The sequence below is a fragment of the Dermacentor albipictus genome, chromosome 2 (assembly GCF_038994185.2).
Source record: "Dermacentor albipictus isolate Rhodes 1998 colony chromosome 2, USDA_Dalb.pri_finalv2, whole genome shotgun sequence".
NCBI lineage: Eukaryota > Metazoa > Arthropoda > Arachnida > Ixodida > Ixodidae > Dermacentor > Dermacentor albipictus.
In genome coordinates this window covers 195218155-195235460 of record NC_091822.1, presented here as the reverse complement: position 1 = coordinate 195235460, position 17306 = coordinate 195218155, and the positions used below count along the sequence as shown (strand labels likewise).

The 17306-nt window shown below is 44.3% G+C and overlaps 1 protein-coding gene across 5 annotated transcripts in view; it reads right to left on the bottom strand.

The window, feature by feature from the left end:
- Positions 1 to 17306, bottom strand: part of LOC135898546 (ubiquitin carboxyl-terminal hydrolase 48-like) — a 92964-nt gene that overhangs the window by 13722 nt on the left and 61936 nt on the right. For 3 of the 5 annotated variants that reach the window (XM_065427556.1, XM_065427555.1, XM_065427557.1), the window contains exons 22-23: positions 17016 to 17111; positions 15955 to 16067 (exon numbers count right to left, since the gene is read on the bottom strand). In XM_065427556.1, coding sequence (XP_065283628.1) covers positions 15955 to 16067; positions 17016 to 17111 — 209 coding nt within the window. Of the gene's footprint in view, positions 1 to 10148; positions 13475 to 13651; positions 13749 to 15954; positions 16068 to 17015; positions 17112 to 17306 lie in introns of those variants that run through there. The other 2 variants (XM_065427558.1, XM_065427559.1) reach the window with 2 other exon arrangements.

Below are 17306 nucleotides of genomic sequence, written 5' to 3'. Positions count from 1 at the left end.
GCTGCCGTCGCGGCGCGTGCGATCGTGCGCTCGAGCAGTTCGTACATCGCGGCATGCTGAAAGACCGCTGGCGTCGCGGCGTGTACCGTCGTGCGCTCGAGCAGTCCCGTACACATGATGTCTGCTTATCGCTGTTGTGAATTCATTTATGGCAAACATTTCCCTTGCGGTTGAGCGCCTGAATCTAGCAGCGTGCAAACCTCACCTGAAGCTCAACTTCGTACGCGACTCGCTTCACTTGCGATTGACACGGCGCTAAAACTTCGCCGCTTATTTCTTGAACGGCGTACACGTATTCGGCGTTGCATAATTTCTTGCCTTTACGCAGTGTGACACCTGGAAAAATCTTCGGCGCCTACGACGCCTCAGTGTTGTTTCACTGCTTTACAGTTTATTTTGGTTTGGGTGAGGGACACCTGCATTTCGGAATCAGCAACACTTTTTTTTTTTGAGCTCAAAACGGCGGCAGCACGCTTCCTTCATCGTTCATTCCCCAATGCGTAGGGTCCTTTCTGTTTTTGTCCTCCTTCCACCACTCGTTCGCCCCACGGACCATTTGAAACATCTTCTTGGTCAGCTGCACAGTCCACGTCCGATTTTTCGAACTCACTAACGGCCGCAAAAACGTCCGAAAAATCGGCCAGTTGGAAAAAATAAATGCATGTCACTTACTACCTTTAAGGGCTCAATCCGCCACAGGCACAATTGAAGACGCTCTGCAGGCCTGTCGGTACACGTATTAGGCATATTGGTGCTCGTACTGTGGCAGGAAATACCGGGTGCACGCGTGTATAATTAAGGAATACATGCTGTGCCCCGTGCCAACAGCCCCTTCCCACGCTTGTTATGCTTCACTGCAATACTTTCGCGTATGCTTCACCAAGTAACATTTCTGTACAGCGGCGAAGCTGACTTTCGGGAACCGGCATTATGCAACGCACGGTGCTTTCCAACCTTCTAAGCCAATCGCGAGGACCACAAAGACGGAGTCCGTGCCATTGCTGACAGCAGCGAATTCTTTCAATAAAAAGCGCGGCACCCAACGGCAAGAAGCTGCATAGCGAACGTCGAAGCAGCTAGGCCTAGCACTGCCGCAGTGGTGGCTACGCCTGCCAGCAGATCTGCGTGCGAGAGCGCCGGTGCGAGGCGGCGAGCTAATCAAAATGGAAGCGGTAGTGGCTTTGATTAATGCCGTTTCGGACATGCGGTTACGGCGAAACATCCGAAAAATCGAACGGCGAAGAGTTCTTGCGTACTAAATTTCAGACGTTCTGATACATTGACTCTATGGGGTACGTGGTGGTGCCGCGAAGCCGTCCAAATTATCGGGAATCCGGAAAGTCGGTCGTTGACTGTTGTGGGGTCCTCCTCCCGTGCTCTTGGGACAAAGGAACGACAACACAGTAGCGCAAACAATCACAAGGGCATTTATTGCACCTTTTATAGATCAATGCCAGCTAGCCCTGTTGCTATCCACAAAACATGCCGATGGGCGCGCGACAAATCTAGAAGTCCGCCTCACCGCGACCGGATAGCGAGCGAATATGTTCGCCCCATGCTGGATCCCAACGCCTGGTCGTTCGCGTGTATAGACGAGCGCACGCCAAGTTTCGCCCGAGACGCCAGCGCTCGTTTCTCCCCTGGCGGCACGATTTCATCTCCAACGGTGGTTTCCGTCGCCGCTTCCCTTCGCGGTCGCGCCCGCGTTCAGTTCGCGCTGCGCGCGAAACGTGTCATGTTTGCGTTGGCGCCTCTTCGGATGACCGGAAATTATTATTGTGTTGTTAACTGTCACGACAGCAATGTAAACATGAAAAGGTTGATGCCACCAGTGAAATTCTGCCGATTCACAAGAAAATGGTACGAAAGAAGCAGACGACAGACATGATTATGCGCCGAGCGAAGTAAACATCTGGCAAACGAAGCGAGCTCGTTTATTGATCACTCCTGAGTGTATGACGGTTTCTATATGTAACCCACGTGAAATTAATAATTACTCGGTACATAATCCTTTTATTCATATAAAAACTTTAAGTTAAACGAGCGCTTGTCCTGTCTTCTTTCTCGTGTTTCGTTTGTGTGTGCGCTGTCTAAGAATGGAAACCACGTCTATTGTATGCGCTAGCAGTGGCCGAAATTCACGCGTGCCGAGAAATTGAATATGTGCATGATGCATTGAACATGACCGGAGTTCATTCCCGCTTCACCACCGCACCGATCGATCGGGTTACTGGACGATACACACCCGCGTCTTGGTCGCGCCGGCATTGCTGAAGCAGGAATGATTAATAATACTTTCAACTTCCGTCTCTTGAGTACTGTTAAAAAATGACCAAGCTGTCTACATTGCTGCCTCTATTCCATATTGTAGGGGACGTACTAGTTAAAGTTGTGTGCGCATGTCGTACTTGTGCTATGCAGCGATATATCTTGTTTATTTCCGCACAGTGTCGATAGAAGTCCGTTGTCGCCATCAGAGACAACACGGATTTGTAGCAAACATAATGTGAGAAACTGCAAAAATGACTTTAGCTCGTAGGTGCCGTATGTATGTGCCGCATCGTATGTGCTGACGATTTTTCCGGCGGCACATACGATGTCGTTTGCAATTACCTGCTCAGCGTCCCTTACATGGTTAAGCAGACGCTGCCGTTTCGCCGCATTGCAGCCATAAAAATAATCGTCAAGCGTACCGATCTTCTTAAAGGCAAATATAGCGTGTGCAGTTTGTTTCACACTAAGGGGAAAACTCGGAACGTATTGCGTCGCGATGCGGCAAGCAATGGAGTCGTGCGGTGGTGGATCGAAGCCTATCCTCGGGCGACTGATAGAGGGGATGTTGCGCCAGCGATACTTTCAACGAGCCCCAGACATTTTAAATGATGTTGGCGCCCAGGGATTGAGGCGGCCGCTCCAACAGAGTGACTGCGCGCTCTTCTAGCAGTTCTTGCACAGCACGAGCAGTGTGGATCGGCGTCCTATCGCGTTAGAATATATAGTCGCCTTCCAGAAACGGGCCGTCAAGAATGTATGGAATCAGTACGTCGTCTATGACTGCCATGCAGCGATGAACTTACATTCGAGGCGTATCAGTGGGCGTCGCGCAACGCTTAGCAAAGAATACCGGCTCCTTTCACGCAGTAACGATGTGATCAGCGCCCTGCACCTGACAGTAGAACGTTTCTCGACAATGCGGCCAGCGTGCGTCGCCGTAGCAGACGACGCCGTTCAAGATCCCGCCCCTCGAGCATCTGCGCGAGCTGCTGCCGCCGCTTGACTCAAGCGCTCGCCGCATCGCGATGCAATGCGCTTCGAGTTTTCCCCTAAATGTGAGAGAGACTGTACACCGCCCTTCGAAAGAAATGTCCACGCGCACACACCGCGCGCGGCGCAAAGCGTGCCCAAACACGCGCAGTGCAGGAGGCAATCAAGGCGGCGCGAACGAGAGATGGGAGAGGGGTACCACCGGCTAATAGAATTTTGCTCCGCATGCGGCGCTCTCAACGCCGGCGCAGCAGCGCCGCTCTCGGTGCCGTTCTTGTCTATGGTCACGCGAACGGTGGCGCGTTCCAAGGCGGCCACGCGAGACGGTCTTGCAGAAGCACGGATCGGCGCACGCGCGGCACGGCACGTCCGCACTGCTTGCTGTCGCGAACCAAAGAAAGCAAGCGCCTTGTCTTTCGGCGCCCAAGTAACCCCGCCTGTCGTCGGCGTTAGCAGCGCAACACTCGCGCCATCTCTCGTACTGCGCCTCAACCACTCCGACCGCCGCGGGCGCCAGACCACGCGGCGAAGCTGGATTACGGGAGACGCGCTATGCGGGAAAAACATATGAGGGGTCGCGCGAAAGTCGCGCATCCCCACACTGTGCACTGGCAACTCCTCCAGCCGACGATAAAGCATCAAAGACGATTCATTACGATTCGTGCTGTTACTCGAGCCAGCATTACCGCGACTTTCGACCCTTTCAATAAAATTTCAGTTAATTTTCCCTGATAGAGGCACAAATTCCCTGAGTTTTTTCAGACCACTCAAAATCCCCGAGAATTCGCGGTTTTCCCGGTTGGTAGACACCCTGTAATTGTGTTATGCATGAGTGACCCTGCTGAAATCCATGCTGGCAGTTAGTGAAAAAACTAACAGATTGGAGATATCTGAACACGCTGTAAATAATGTGCTCTAATAATTTACAACAGTTTGAAATTAAGGATATAAGACGATAGTTTTATACTAGTTTTCTGCTGCCCGCCTTATGGACAGCGACAATATTTGCTGTCTTCCAGTCTTTCGGAACCAGGCCAGTATCAAGATACAATTTGTACATAATGCATAGACATTGGGCAACAATAGTGTGATACTTTTTAAGCACATGGGATGATATCCTGTCTGGCCCTGTAGCCTTGGAGGCATCCAGAACCCACAGCAAACCATCCAAGCCAGCATAGTCAACTTCGATTTCAGCCATCTCTTTACTAATATTCTTAGGGGATAACACTAGTGAAGTGTGGAGTCTTTTTAGTAAACACTGACTGAAAATAGGCATTAAATGCTGCTGCTTTTTCTAAGTTGTCCGTTACATTTTTGTCCGCAGTTAATAAATTGGGAATAGCTGTATCACCTTTCTGCTGTTCTTGACGTACTTCAAAAAAAATTTTGGATCATGCTTCAGGTCTGTGTTTAGCTTGGCAAAAAAAGAATGTTTTGCTTATTTTAGTTTTAACTTGAGCTGTTTGTCTGCGCTTTAAGCCTTGTCTCATTAATGATTGTTTTGCTTTTAAGAAATTTTTTTATGGCCATTAGTTGCTTTTCTGATAAGTTTGCGTATCTTGGAGTTAAACCAAGGTTTATGCTTCTTTCTGCGTTTTAGACAACTCTGAGGTATGTGCTTCTAATTGAAGCTCGGTTACTTTGTCACGGAAAATAGGCCACAATGCATTGATGTCAGATGCCTCCGATAGGCACAAAACAGTGGATAAAACAAGGCCAGTTCATTGGAAATGGCATTGAAGTTCCATCTTTCGTATATGAAGACACTGCGTGGTGGTCATGTACGTGTAGGCATTTCAGAAACGTTCAGTTCTGCAACAATGGAACTGTGGTCGCTAATTCCAGGACATGAATTTGTACGAGCAACAACATTTTGATCTTTGCTTACCAAGTTATCCTGGATAGCGTTAAGCCTAGTTGGCTCATGTACATCTTGTAAACCATAGACGCTTATTAGTTCTGAAAAGGCAGAGTAAGCTCGAATTTTTCGCGCAGCTATGTTGTCAGTATCAGTAGCAGGTAGTATCAGTAGCAGGTTGTAGTATCAGTAGCAGGTTGAAGTCCTCTCCCAGTATCACTCATTTAAGAATATGCGACAAAACATTGGCAAGTTGAATTAGAGGTTCACCGCTGTGGTCAGGTGGCCAGTAAATTGCCCCAAGAATGATGTTGTTTCCCTGAGGAAATTGAAGGCGGCACCACGCTGATTCCCTTATCAAAAACAACTTCTTGGCTGGGAAGGCTACTTGAGAGTAAAAGAAACACTCCACCACCATATCTATTTCTATCTTTGCAGTATACTGTAAGTCCAGGTGGGAATACTTCTACATCAGATACTGTGTCATCGAGCCATGACTCAGTACCCATAACAATTTGCGCTTTCACTGTCTCAACTATAAATGCAAATTCATCATTGTTGTTTTTTGTGCTACGATAATTAACCACCAACAAAACTAGTGCAAGTGTTTTCTTGATAGTATCTTTTGCAAACCTTCATGAGCCTGACGTGTTGAATGACCTTCAACAGTATACCAGGCAAATTCCAGGCCAGTATACCAGGCAAATTCTTGCCCATCAGCTTGTCGTAGCTCAAATGCACTCGATTTTTCTTATCTTGCCGCTTCTTTTTACCATACTTCCGGAGCAGCTGGCATTTTTCTTGAACTGCCTTGCTGAAATCTTCAGATATGCTATATGACTACCTTTTGAATGTGAATGTGTTTTGCAGTACAGATTCTCTTGTTACCATCCAGAAAAGCTAGCTACAATTGGACGAGTGCTTTCTTTCTTGTATGTGCCCAGCCAGTGAGCTCTTTCAATTGATATGTTGACTAGCTTTAGCATGCCGGTACAAAGAGACCTGACTAAATTTTCAGATTCTTCCCAGGTTTGCTTTTGGTACTTGTCTGGTATTCCAAAGAATACTAATTTAGATCTCTAGCTCCTGTTTTCTAAGTCTTCTATATTATCAAAAAACTTCCTTTCTGTTTCTTCAAGTGCAGTAAGACGCTTTTTAATGATATTAGGTAGTTTTAGTAATCACACTGTCTAGCTTTTTCTGAAGTTTGTCCTGAATTTTTTAAATGTCTGACAACTTTTTCAGCACGGTTGCCTGTCAATACTGTAATTCCTTCAGTATTTCTTCAATCTTACAAATCTGTTCTTGCTCAGCCCCAGTCATAGGGCCAGGGTTTAATTCCATGTCACTGGACAAAAGCAATAATGTCTGTGAAAGAAGAAGAGAGCCCCCTAACAACAACGAATTCATCGTGACAACTGCGCACTCGAGAGCAACAATATTAGTCCAAGTTTTTACTGAGCATTTTAAAAATTTGGGTTGAAACAAAGTTACCTAGTTTTGTAGGACACTATTTTAATCCTGGTGTTAACAGCGCAAAACGTGACACGAGAAAAGAAGACGACACCACAACGCCACTTGTCTTGTGTCTCGTCTACGTTTTGCGCTGTTAACACCAGGATGGAAAACCAACAAGCCCAAGCTGCTATTCTAGCGAAATATTATTTTAATGTTTAAAGGGTGGAACCAAGTTGGAAATACAAGTGGACAAAGTTTTAAAAAGAATAATCTTTAATTTGTAAAAGCGACCCTCAAACGATTTTGACGATATTGTACAACTGTACCGAGTCGTTAGAGTAGGTCTTTTTGATAATCAATTGACGCATCTAAGTGCTCCACGTAAAGCGTGTATTTATTATAAGGTTTTAAAAATGTACATCGCTCGGCTGAATTTTAAGCTGCCCCTACCCATTTGACGTCATTTACCCCAATGACGTTAGTAGCGCGAACTATCTGATTGGCTGCCCTGGGTGTGTCATCAATAATTTTACCAACTTCATGGTGAACAAATGTTTGTAACTGTTGGAATATTAGTTAATTTATTTCTATAAAAATAAAGTTACAGAAAGAGAATGCACAAGAACAATTTCTCACTACCCTTAAGCACTTCCAGAACACAGCAAGCGTCGTCTGCTTGTGTTCCAACATGCTCCATTTTGACGAGAGCTCCGCGGTCAGAGTTGGTCTCAGTCTTTTTGCAAGCACCATGATTCGACTTTGTTGCATTGTGGGCTGCAAATGTAGCGACTGGCAATATGTCAAGCTGCGACATCGTGTCCCTCTGCAAGGCAGCAGCTGAGCAGACTGGTTGCAGCGCATTCGACTGCCACTACCCGATCGGCGCCAAGATTTGCACGTTTGCGGCTGTCACTTTACACCGGAGGATTACTACTGCAATAGCATTTCACGAGTCAGGTATTCGAGTAAACGCAAGCGTAAGGGGACAGGGCCTGGCCGTTAGACCATGCTGTTTCACGGGATGGGCAGAAGTGCAAATGTGAATGGTCTGCACGGTGCAGCCACCTGGTGGCACAGAGCTCAACCACACACAGTAGCAGTAACGAAATGTATTCTTCTTTGCTGCTGGTGTAAATTTTTCGCAGGAGTGTAATCATCAACACATTGGTGTTGTAAATTTTTAAAATGTTTTACACTTGGTTAGAGCAATATTAGCGCTTTGTTTGGCTGGTTAAGCTCTGCGCCAACAGGTGGCTGGACCGTGCAGACTGATCAGGCCATTCACGTACGTCTATGCTAAAGTTCCTTCATCAGCTTGAGTTTATGCCTCCAGCCATCTGTCAAAACGCCAAGCTCGCCTATGGGTACCGGAATACCAGACACGTACAAAGCTGGGACAGAATGCTCGAAATGAATGCTGCTTTGATAGCTTTTGCTTGAGGTCAACTGCCAAGCAGATGGCGGAGAGTTTGGAGAGGCTTTGCGCGCTCGCTCCTGGAGAACCGGAAGTCGATGACATGACGTGCCATCATGACGCAGAGCCAGTGAAGGCGGAGCTTAGCCCCGATCACTCTGCTAACGAGTTGAGGAGAAAACGCATGACTACAGAGGAAGGTAACATGCAATCGTCTGTAACTCTCTTAATATGAGACACTTCACGCAAATTGTGACACGAATGATTAACTTTAGCTGTACCCTACGTGTCTACAAAATTTGTCCAAACTGTCTCAGGGGCCCTTTAAAGACTGCCTAGAGTTAGCACTAGTGGCCTTTGAAAGATAAACAATATATGCTACAAAATGACGCTTAGAGCAGACTTAAACAAAAGACAATGCACTACTGAACACCATACAGTATAGCTAAACAAGAAATAAGAAAAATGGTAAAAGTGAAAGGTGAATCCTAACTAAAATATGCAAGAAATTGCAATAAGCACAGGTGAAAAGAAAATTACTGGTTTAGGATTTTAAGCCTCATGCCATTGTCTCATGGGTGAAACCGACACATTCTTTGAATGGCCGCACAACCAGCATGCAAGAATGGATGCTCAGAGGCTAGAGATTTGCTGAAATCGAGATGAACTCCTTTCGCTAAGTCGAATACACGCTCGAAACCGGCGCAAATGCTGTGCCACATCTTTAGCGAACTGGTAGTGACACGACAATCAACAGCTGAGCTGCTATACTATGCCTTGAACTGTGAGGGCATTTCAAGCTTCCAGCTGTGGGTGGCGTGATAGTGTTTGCGGTGTGGGGGAAAAGAGGGGAAGCGCTGGGCTCAGCACTAGTCAGGACTTGGAAATACAGTCGACAGTTGCTCTACTACAACCGCACAGTCACTGGTCACAGCTGTCTGGTGTTGAGTCATCAGGCAATGACGATACGCTCTCCCTATGTCCCTAATTTAATCCTTAATCCTTTTATTCGCATCCCCCTCTTTGTATCCATCACTCCACTTTCCTTCTTAACATTCTTTTCTATTAGGCACTGTCACACTCTTCCAACATTCACTGATCTGTTGAACGGCACGGCGGCTGCTGACACTCCTATATTAGTGTTTCTGCGTGGACTTGAGGTCATTCTCCTACCTGCCATCCTTCCTGTTTGTTGTGGTGGTGTCTTAGCTTCCCTAGCCCAGTAACCTCATCCTTGATACATTTTACCTTGCGCAAATCAACATTCTTTTAAAGCAAAGCTTTTTTTCTTTTTCTAGAAAGCTTGCCTGCGTCGGGGTTATTTCAGGACGTGTATATACATGGAAGGAGCGTGGCAGAGAGGAAAGAAGAGGTGAGAAACTCGTTTGGATCTTGGCACCAAGTCGAATGTGAACAACGCCCTATGCCCTCTGGAGCTACCTATGCATCTATTGCCACATTAGCCTCTTGACAACAGTAATTATCAGTTACCTCCTGCAAAATCACTGCAGAAATTGCAGTGCTTATCTTTCTGCTATACCCAAGTCCAGAGGTAAGCTAGATAGAATGGCAGACAGGAAGGGGGGGGGGGGGGGGAATGGAGGCAGAGATTGGGTAGACTGACAAAGTCGTGAAACGAGTGAATAAAACACAGAGCAGCCTTGCCACATTTAGCTTGCAGTTCCCATACAGGGGCAGGGGGGAGAGGGGTTAGGGAAAAGGTGACGTGAGAAGGCAAGGAAACGCTACTCCTATAGACAATAGTTCTGCAGAAACCTGCAACACGACAGCAGTTGTGGGGAAATTGGATGAACTTAAGTTCTAGGTATGGTGACATGACAACCACCGCCTCCCCCTTCGGGCAGCCAGTAGCCCTTGCCTTGCTTTCACATTTAAGCTTTCCCTTCATCCATGTTGCTCATTCAAAGCCCACCTCCGGACACTTTCTGTTGCGTGGGAAAGGGATTAGACCCCCCAAACCTCCCCCCTGGCTACGCTAATGGGCCACTGGACTAAGGGTCCCCTCTCAATCAAAGGGGAAAAAAAGTATTTATCCCTCTCTTGACGCTAAAGAAGACAAGATCTATGTAACTGCACATTAAATACGGTACAAAATGAATGAATACTGAACGTAAAGAAGAGACAGATACAACAGAGATAAAGCCAACATTTAATCATTGAATCACTTGAACCATTATGTCCACCTTGTTCTCTTTACCATCGACACTTCAATCACTTTATTCCAACATCAAAGGAGACATGCAATCAGTCACAACAGGGACGCTGCAAGGTGAGAGCAAAAAGCGATTAAGGCTTGACAAAGGCTTTCACCTTGTTTCAGAAAGCAACAGCAACAGCAGTGTTAGAAAAAAAAAATACAGATTACTTGACTGACCCTTACTCTTTATTCTTTAAGGAGAATAAAGGCAATTTCCCACTGTCGCCATGATGTTCCACAAAGTCCTAGTGTGATAAGATTGTATCCCGCCCCGTGCGCCGTGGATGTGAGGGAAAGCTCGCGAGTGAGCCCAAAAGAATGGTGGCTTCGGCGGTAGCTCTTGTCGCATGGAATGCGATTTGAAAGGTGCGTTTGCAAGCAGCCGCTTGCAATTCAATCATTTGACCATCTGCGTGCGCGGAAGTTTCCATTTATTGTCTCAGCATTCCTTTGCAGCAGCAGTGAAATTTCATATTGAAATCGCATACAAACACTTCGTTATACTGAGGGTCTAAATACATGGTGTTCTATGGACAAGGGATTATGAGAAGTTAAATACTTCATTATATCGAGAATTTTGTTATATTAAAGTTCGCTATTTCAAGGTTTAACTGTAATGTCAAACTTCCCTCAACATATATATCCCCTTACCAAATGCAGAAGAATTGCTCGCCCTTGTTTGTTCCATAATATATACCATTCAATTCCCACACTCAAGTCACACTATATCGAACCAGCCTCTTTTACTCCTGCATGCTTGGACCATATTCATAAAGTGAACATCCCATCCCACAGAAAATCTACCTATGGTAACTCGTTTCATCCAGAGACATGGCATGAATGGAATCGCCTACCAGATCCACCAGTCTGTCTTACTAACACCGATGACTTCCGTAAAACACTTACTAACATTATCTAGTATATTTTGATTTGAATATATAGTGAAGCAGCTCTGTTTTCTTCTGACCAGTGCTATGTATAAGCTATTTCCATTATGCTACCTAATCTACAAAGAGTATACTTTGCATTATGCTTTATTTTCAACCAATATATGCTTATCGTCTTGCTCTAATTTTCTCTACGTATACATGTATCATGCATTCATATTTCATCTGTATTACCCATGTTTTCCATTTTCTTTTTTCTCTTTGTATAATTATCTTTGTTATGGTGATATGGTTATTGCGTCACACTAACTTGCATTATTTTCACATTGTAGTGTGCACTGTTATCTGATTATTGCACTTTCCTTTCCTTTTGTATAGCTACCTTCATCTATTTGTCCCTCCCCTCTGTAATGCTTCATGTAAGTACTGAGGGTACTATAAATAAATAAATAAATAAATAAATAAATAAATAAATAAATAAATAAATAAATAAATAAATAAATAAGTGTTCTACCTCACAAAGCATCACTGCCAGTTTTGTTGTATGACACACATCAGTATACCAAGCACTGCAGTGCGAGTTACCTTGGTTGCATTCAACATTGTATTTCAGGTACAGAAAATACCATAATGGCTATCATTAGAACTAGCTTGATCCACTGCATCTGTGGAATAACATGTACGTGGCATGTATAGATGCAAATAAACTTGGATTGAATTGTGGCTCATATTGAGACTCAAAGTAGAGTGCATGATCCATAAGAAATGATGTTCAAGACATTTGACTACACTTTGACATCCTTTGTAATGGTGCAGTCAACTTTCTTTGTTTTGTATCTATGCTTTGGGAGCTTTTCGGTAACCGCACATATGAGCTACTAACTACTTAGTGGTTTGCGCAATGCAAACAACAATGCAGAGCCTTTTGCGGTTTTCTTCTTTCTTTGAATCCCCTTTCCACTGTGGAAAGTGGCCAACTGGACATCCTCCTAGTTAACTTTCCAGCCTTTTCTTCTTTTGTCTCTCTATGCGCTGGAGCGGCCACAATTCCCTCTCTCTTCTCTGTTCTCAGCATAGATCCCAATGCGCAATTCTGCGAGCAGAATTTGCCACGTGTCCAAGCCATGGTGTTACTTTGCGCTGCCCTGCTTAAGATAGTCAACATCACTCTATAAGAGCGAGTAAGGAACAAGCAAGAAGGGCTGGAGCCTAGCAGGGACAATTGGATGGCTCATGCACACACGCCTTCATTCCAATTTGCTGTGCATGGTAAGCAATCTTGTTTCTGAAGCAAGGTGTGTGGAGAAACTATGAAATTTAAATTTCGCTTTAAGTTGTAGCCTTCATGCAGAACAAACATAGTTACAATCTTAATCTTGCTGTTCTAACTTGTACATCAGTAGGTGATCGCACAGCATTAGTGAGGATTGATCTTTCCTAATTCCTTTGCAGAAAGCACGGAAATAAACACATATATTTATTTAGGATTGCCCTAAGCACACACATTTTGTAGGATGATTATTGGTGATGATTTAACTGTGGATGCAGCATATAAGCAGCCACGAAATTGGAACAGCACCAAATGACACGCAACACACTGTTTTTAGATCACCATGACTTTTTCAGTGACATTATTGTTGCGGATTTTACTAGCTTCAGGAACTTCCCTGAATAAACTAGCTCTAAGCAAGTAACTCTTGAATGCCCTTTTTACAATTAGAAGACTTTCAGGGTTATGGCCATAGATTGAGAAAGGAAACATTTTCATGAACACAATTAGTTTTTTTGTAATACATGGCAAAACATTAGTAAATGTTGAATGAGCCAGAATCCGTAAACTTCACAGAAAATTCAAGAGAACTGTCAGATATGCACTTCTCTGGTTGGTCATGCTTTATTATTACTCCACCCGGAGGTAGAGCATATTTTTTTTTCATTATAGTACCAGCTAATGAATTTATGGACAATTTAACACAAAGAAAATACGTAGGCCAAGAAACACAGTGAAAGGCCCCAAACTCGCACAATTGCATGGTTATCTGCACATCCGCACGCGTGCAGTTGGCCATTCTGATTGAGCGAGTTTGGGTCCCAAGATATGCGATTCTCAAGGGCAATAATATAAGCAGGCACACCAATGGTTTCAAGCAGATAAAGTGGTCTGATTAACGAATGCGTTTCATCGCTATAAAATTTATAAGAAGTGCCCCTGTCCTTATCCTAAACTACTACGAACCATTGCCTCACTGTATCGTAGAGAGGCCTGAAGTTGCCAACTGTGGTCATTACAATGGTTCTGTAGCTAATTTACAGTGTATTATTGTCTGACCCACAACTCCGTACACTTCTTGCTTGCACTGAAAAGAGAAGAGCTGTAACAAGAAATCTTTTGAGGGCTGTGAAGCATGAGGATGTCAATTATAGCTGTCTACCATTATAACAGCAAATAAAAGTGATATAGTAGATAAAAGTAACAAAAATAGCATAATGAGCCAATGTAGATCTCCAGATAATAATATACAGTAGCGAAGCACACACAGACCACGGTGTAAGCGAAAAATTAAAATTTTTTCTAGCAGAGTTGTGCAACCTGGATGTCCCAAGGCATTGGTCAACTAGGTCCACGTAGACACACTTTCGACTTCCCTGCATGATACACATGCGACAACGGGAGGTGGTCTTGTATCGCGTAGCTATGGCAAGAACCCAAAACTTCTGGGCTTCTGTGCTACCACTGCAACTTCTCAAACACCTCATTTGCTGAGTACATAGCCTGATAGACGAATAGAACCAACAGAGTTCATGTCAGTCACACAGTACAAAGTGGGAAAAGTAACAGATATTCACAGTTTTGACAGTATTCACTAATGCCGATGCAAGACAAAAGTAAATGAAAGAGTCTGGCAAGACAGCTGCAATTTCAGTGGTTACACATGTTCAATCCCATCAATTCTGTTGACTGTCACTAATGTAGGCTGCAAAATCCAAAATTCTGGAATTTTCATTCTTTGCAGCAGCAATTGAGAGCTTAGCACTAATAATTATGCCCCCTGGGCCATCTCAACGTAGAATATTCTCAACCAGCACAATCATGTAGACATAAGCAGCGCAAATGAACTCTTTCAACTCCGTTCAACTTAAAGAGATTGCACTGCTCAAGGACCTGTACTACTCAGTCTTAAACCTTTGCAGTCAGTCATGTATCAGGCCCCTCCCAACATGAAAAAAAGAAGAGAAAGAAATGGCTCCAGCCAGATGTCAAGTATGCCGGCCATGACGGGTATGCAGATGCAGGCTAGGTATCAGTAAAACCCCGCTGACATGTTCCTCGCTCATACATTTCCCGGGTATAACATAGCTAAAGCCTGGTCTCAGAAATGGGCTCATAGACATCTATGTATTACAATCTTCTTTCTGACATCATCCTTCTGACAATCCCATGTGCTTCATCACGAATTCGGTGTATAATTTTCAGAAAATATCCAGTGCACCACCTATAAATAATTTTAAAAATGTAAAAGAAAAACGTCGACCGCGCTGTACACACTAGCTGCACACTTTCAACCACCACCAACACAAGCTTTTGAGATGCCACAGCATTGGAAGCCTGGCCTTGGCAGAAATTTCAGACACCTTACAGCGTACCATTCAATATTTGGACTCCGCCTGTGGTCCAATTGGCATGTGCCAACTGGGCCACAGAACTAGGCAATAAGAGCAAGACATTGGTTTTTATAATTCGCCGGCACTTCCTTGAAACCGAAACTAGCAAAGCCTAGTCGATCCAGTAGTCGCTGACCGTGCCCGAACTGCAGGGCAAGCCAAGCCAAGCCACTACATGTTGAAAGACTGCATTTGCTCATTGTCATGCGAGTTCTGCGCATCTAATGTTTGCCCATTTACTTGCTAAATAGCGACATCGCCCTGGCAACTTCTTTGCAGTTTTAAGGGGTGCCAACTCCACCCGTGATCATTTGGCTATCGCAGCTCGGTCGTCTTCTGTTATGTTGTCAGGGAATGAAGATTCGGTGCGTGCTTTGATTGTACTTTTGTCTATCTACAGCAACAACATTACAATGGTTGAAATATGGACTGAACAAGTCACAGAGGAGCCTATGTGCATGCAACAACCCATAGACAAACTTGGCCCATATTCCTAGATGATCACTTTCAAAGATACTACTTTCAGTTTCGTAGCACCAGACACATCGACTGTGATAACATTGCGTGCTTGGCACTGTAGCAAGAGTGCCATTACTTGTAGACGCCGATGCGTTTCACGCTAGTCATGCAAAACCTTGCAAAAGTGAGCGTATCTCCGAAAGTGATAGTGATCCAAGAATACACATTTTTCAGCCACTTGTGGAATAAGTCACTCATTCTCTGCCAATTCCAGTACTTCAGATTTCTCATTAATCTGACTTCTGGCAGTACCCGTCAATTTCTCAATAGCTGTCAACGACTATAAATCCCTAAAAGGATGAGCAGTGCACAGTGTCTTTGTTTTAATATTAAACAGCACGTTTGTGCAATATTAAGAGGATGTTCACGTAATAAGTTTCCCGGGCCTTAAGTTTCTTTTTGCGGTCCCGTGGAAAACACAGAGGGGTTCTACTGTATACCGAATATACGAAAATTCAAACAGTAGATATTCAAATCCCAAACTGAACTATTTGAACATTCTCTATTCAGTTCGATTCAGAGATATTTGAGTATTCACGCACATCTAGTGGTAAGATCCTTACAAAATGTGAGAGTATGCTTAGAAGGTAAACACTTAATCTCAATTGTTTGCAGATACCCAAACCCAAGTGGCTTCTAAAGCTCTACATGCACATAAAAGAGAACTTGCCTGGTTCAGTAATCAGCTTGCCTTCTCCTGGTCCTGGTGACACAGTAATGCACAAATCAGCTGGGAAAAGGCTAACAAGCGATTCCCACTCCTGTGGCCAGATGGCAACCGCTCTGCAAGAACATGGACGATTGGGTTAGCTCCAACTACTTGCCACTGTGGCATTAAAGTAACGGCTCACACAACCGACTTCAATATCCTCATGGTTTGCCTATTTCAACTGCATTGCATGATAAAGGCTCCTCTCAAGAGAGTTCCAATTAGGTATGCAAAGCAATGAATTCCCTGATTACTAAAACTCCATCTAATTTTCTGTTACCTATGACCCCATTTCCCTTCCCTTGGTATACATTCTGTTACCCTAGCAGTCTACTGGTTATATGTTCTAGACACGACATGCACAATCCATCTCTCCCTCTTAACCTCAGAGCTGCAATATCACCCAACTATGGGTAGCCTCCAATATACACTATCACCCTTCTATATCTTACTATTATGCCTATCATTCATACTCAGTTGCCCATGGCACTTTGTTTTGCTTCCATTTAACTTTCTTTGGTGTCCTCATAACAAAGCATCATAGGTAGTACTAGTGGAACGCACTGATTATAAGCCTTTCATTGCTAGAATAAAGATAAGCTGCTGTTCATAACTTCGGAGTGTTGGCCCAGTACGCTCAAACCCATCCTGCTTCTAATGTGGATTTCCTTCTATGTGAATCCTGCGTAACTATGTAGTAGTGGCCTAGACCAACATAACTTTTCACAGTTTTTTAAATGTTTGGTTGTTACATTTTACTGACATGGCTCCATTATGATACAAGCTGCATTGTGCGCAGATATGTGAATCAAATATGCAAAAACAAATGTGATACCCGAAACACGCCTAAGAAAGCAATGCTCCTGTTATGAACTATTCAGGAGTGGCAATTCATCAGCGGTCATTTAGCGAGCAGTCATGTATACTATTGTTGCATTAATGGGCACTGGACAAATTCAAGTGCTAGCTTCACTATTGCATTGCAGCCTTTCACAACTAAGTTTGCTGTGTCCTTAGCATACCTGTCTTCATCTTGGGGCAGGTGCAAAAGAAGGCCATGTGGACAAAGCAGCTCAGTATTGGCTATGTTCGTGGGCCGCTCCTTTGCCAAGGGATACCTGCATAGTCGGAAGCACAACACATTTCATGCTAAATGCCCTTTCTTCAGCAGCATGTCTCCCTCAGGAGCTAAAATTGAGGTCTTAGCGGAGCCATGCTGAATTTCTTACAAAAAAAGTTAACAGAAATACAGCCTTGTTGCTACAATGTTTTTTTTTTTTCAGTCTTAGCATGAAAGATGCTTGTAAGAGCAT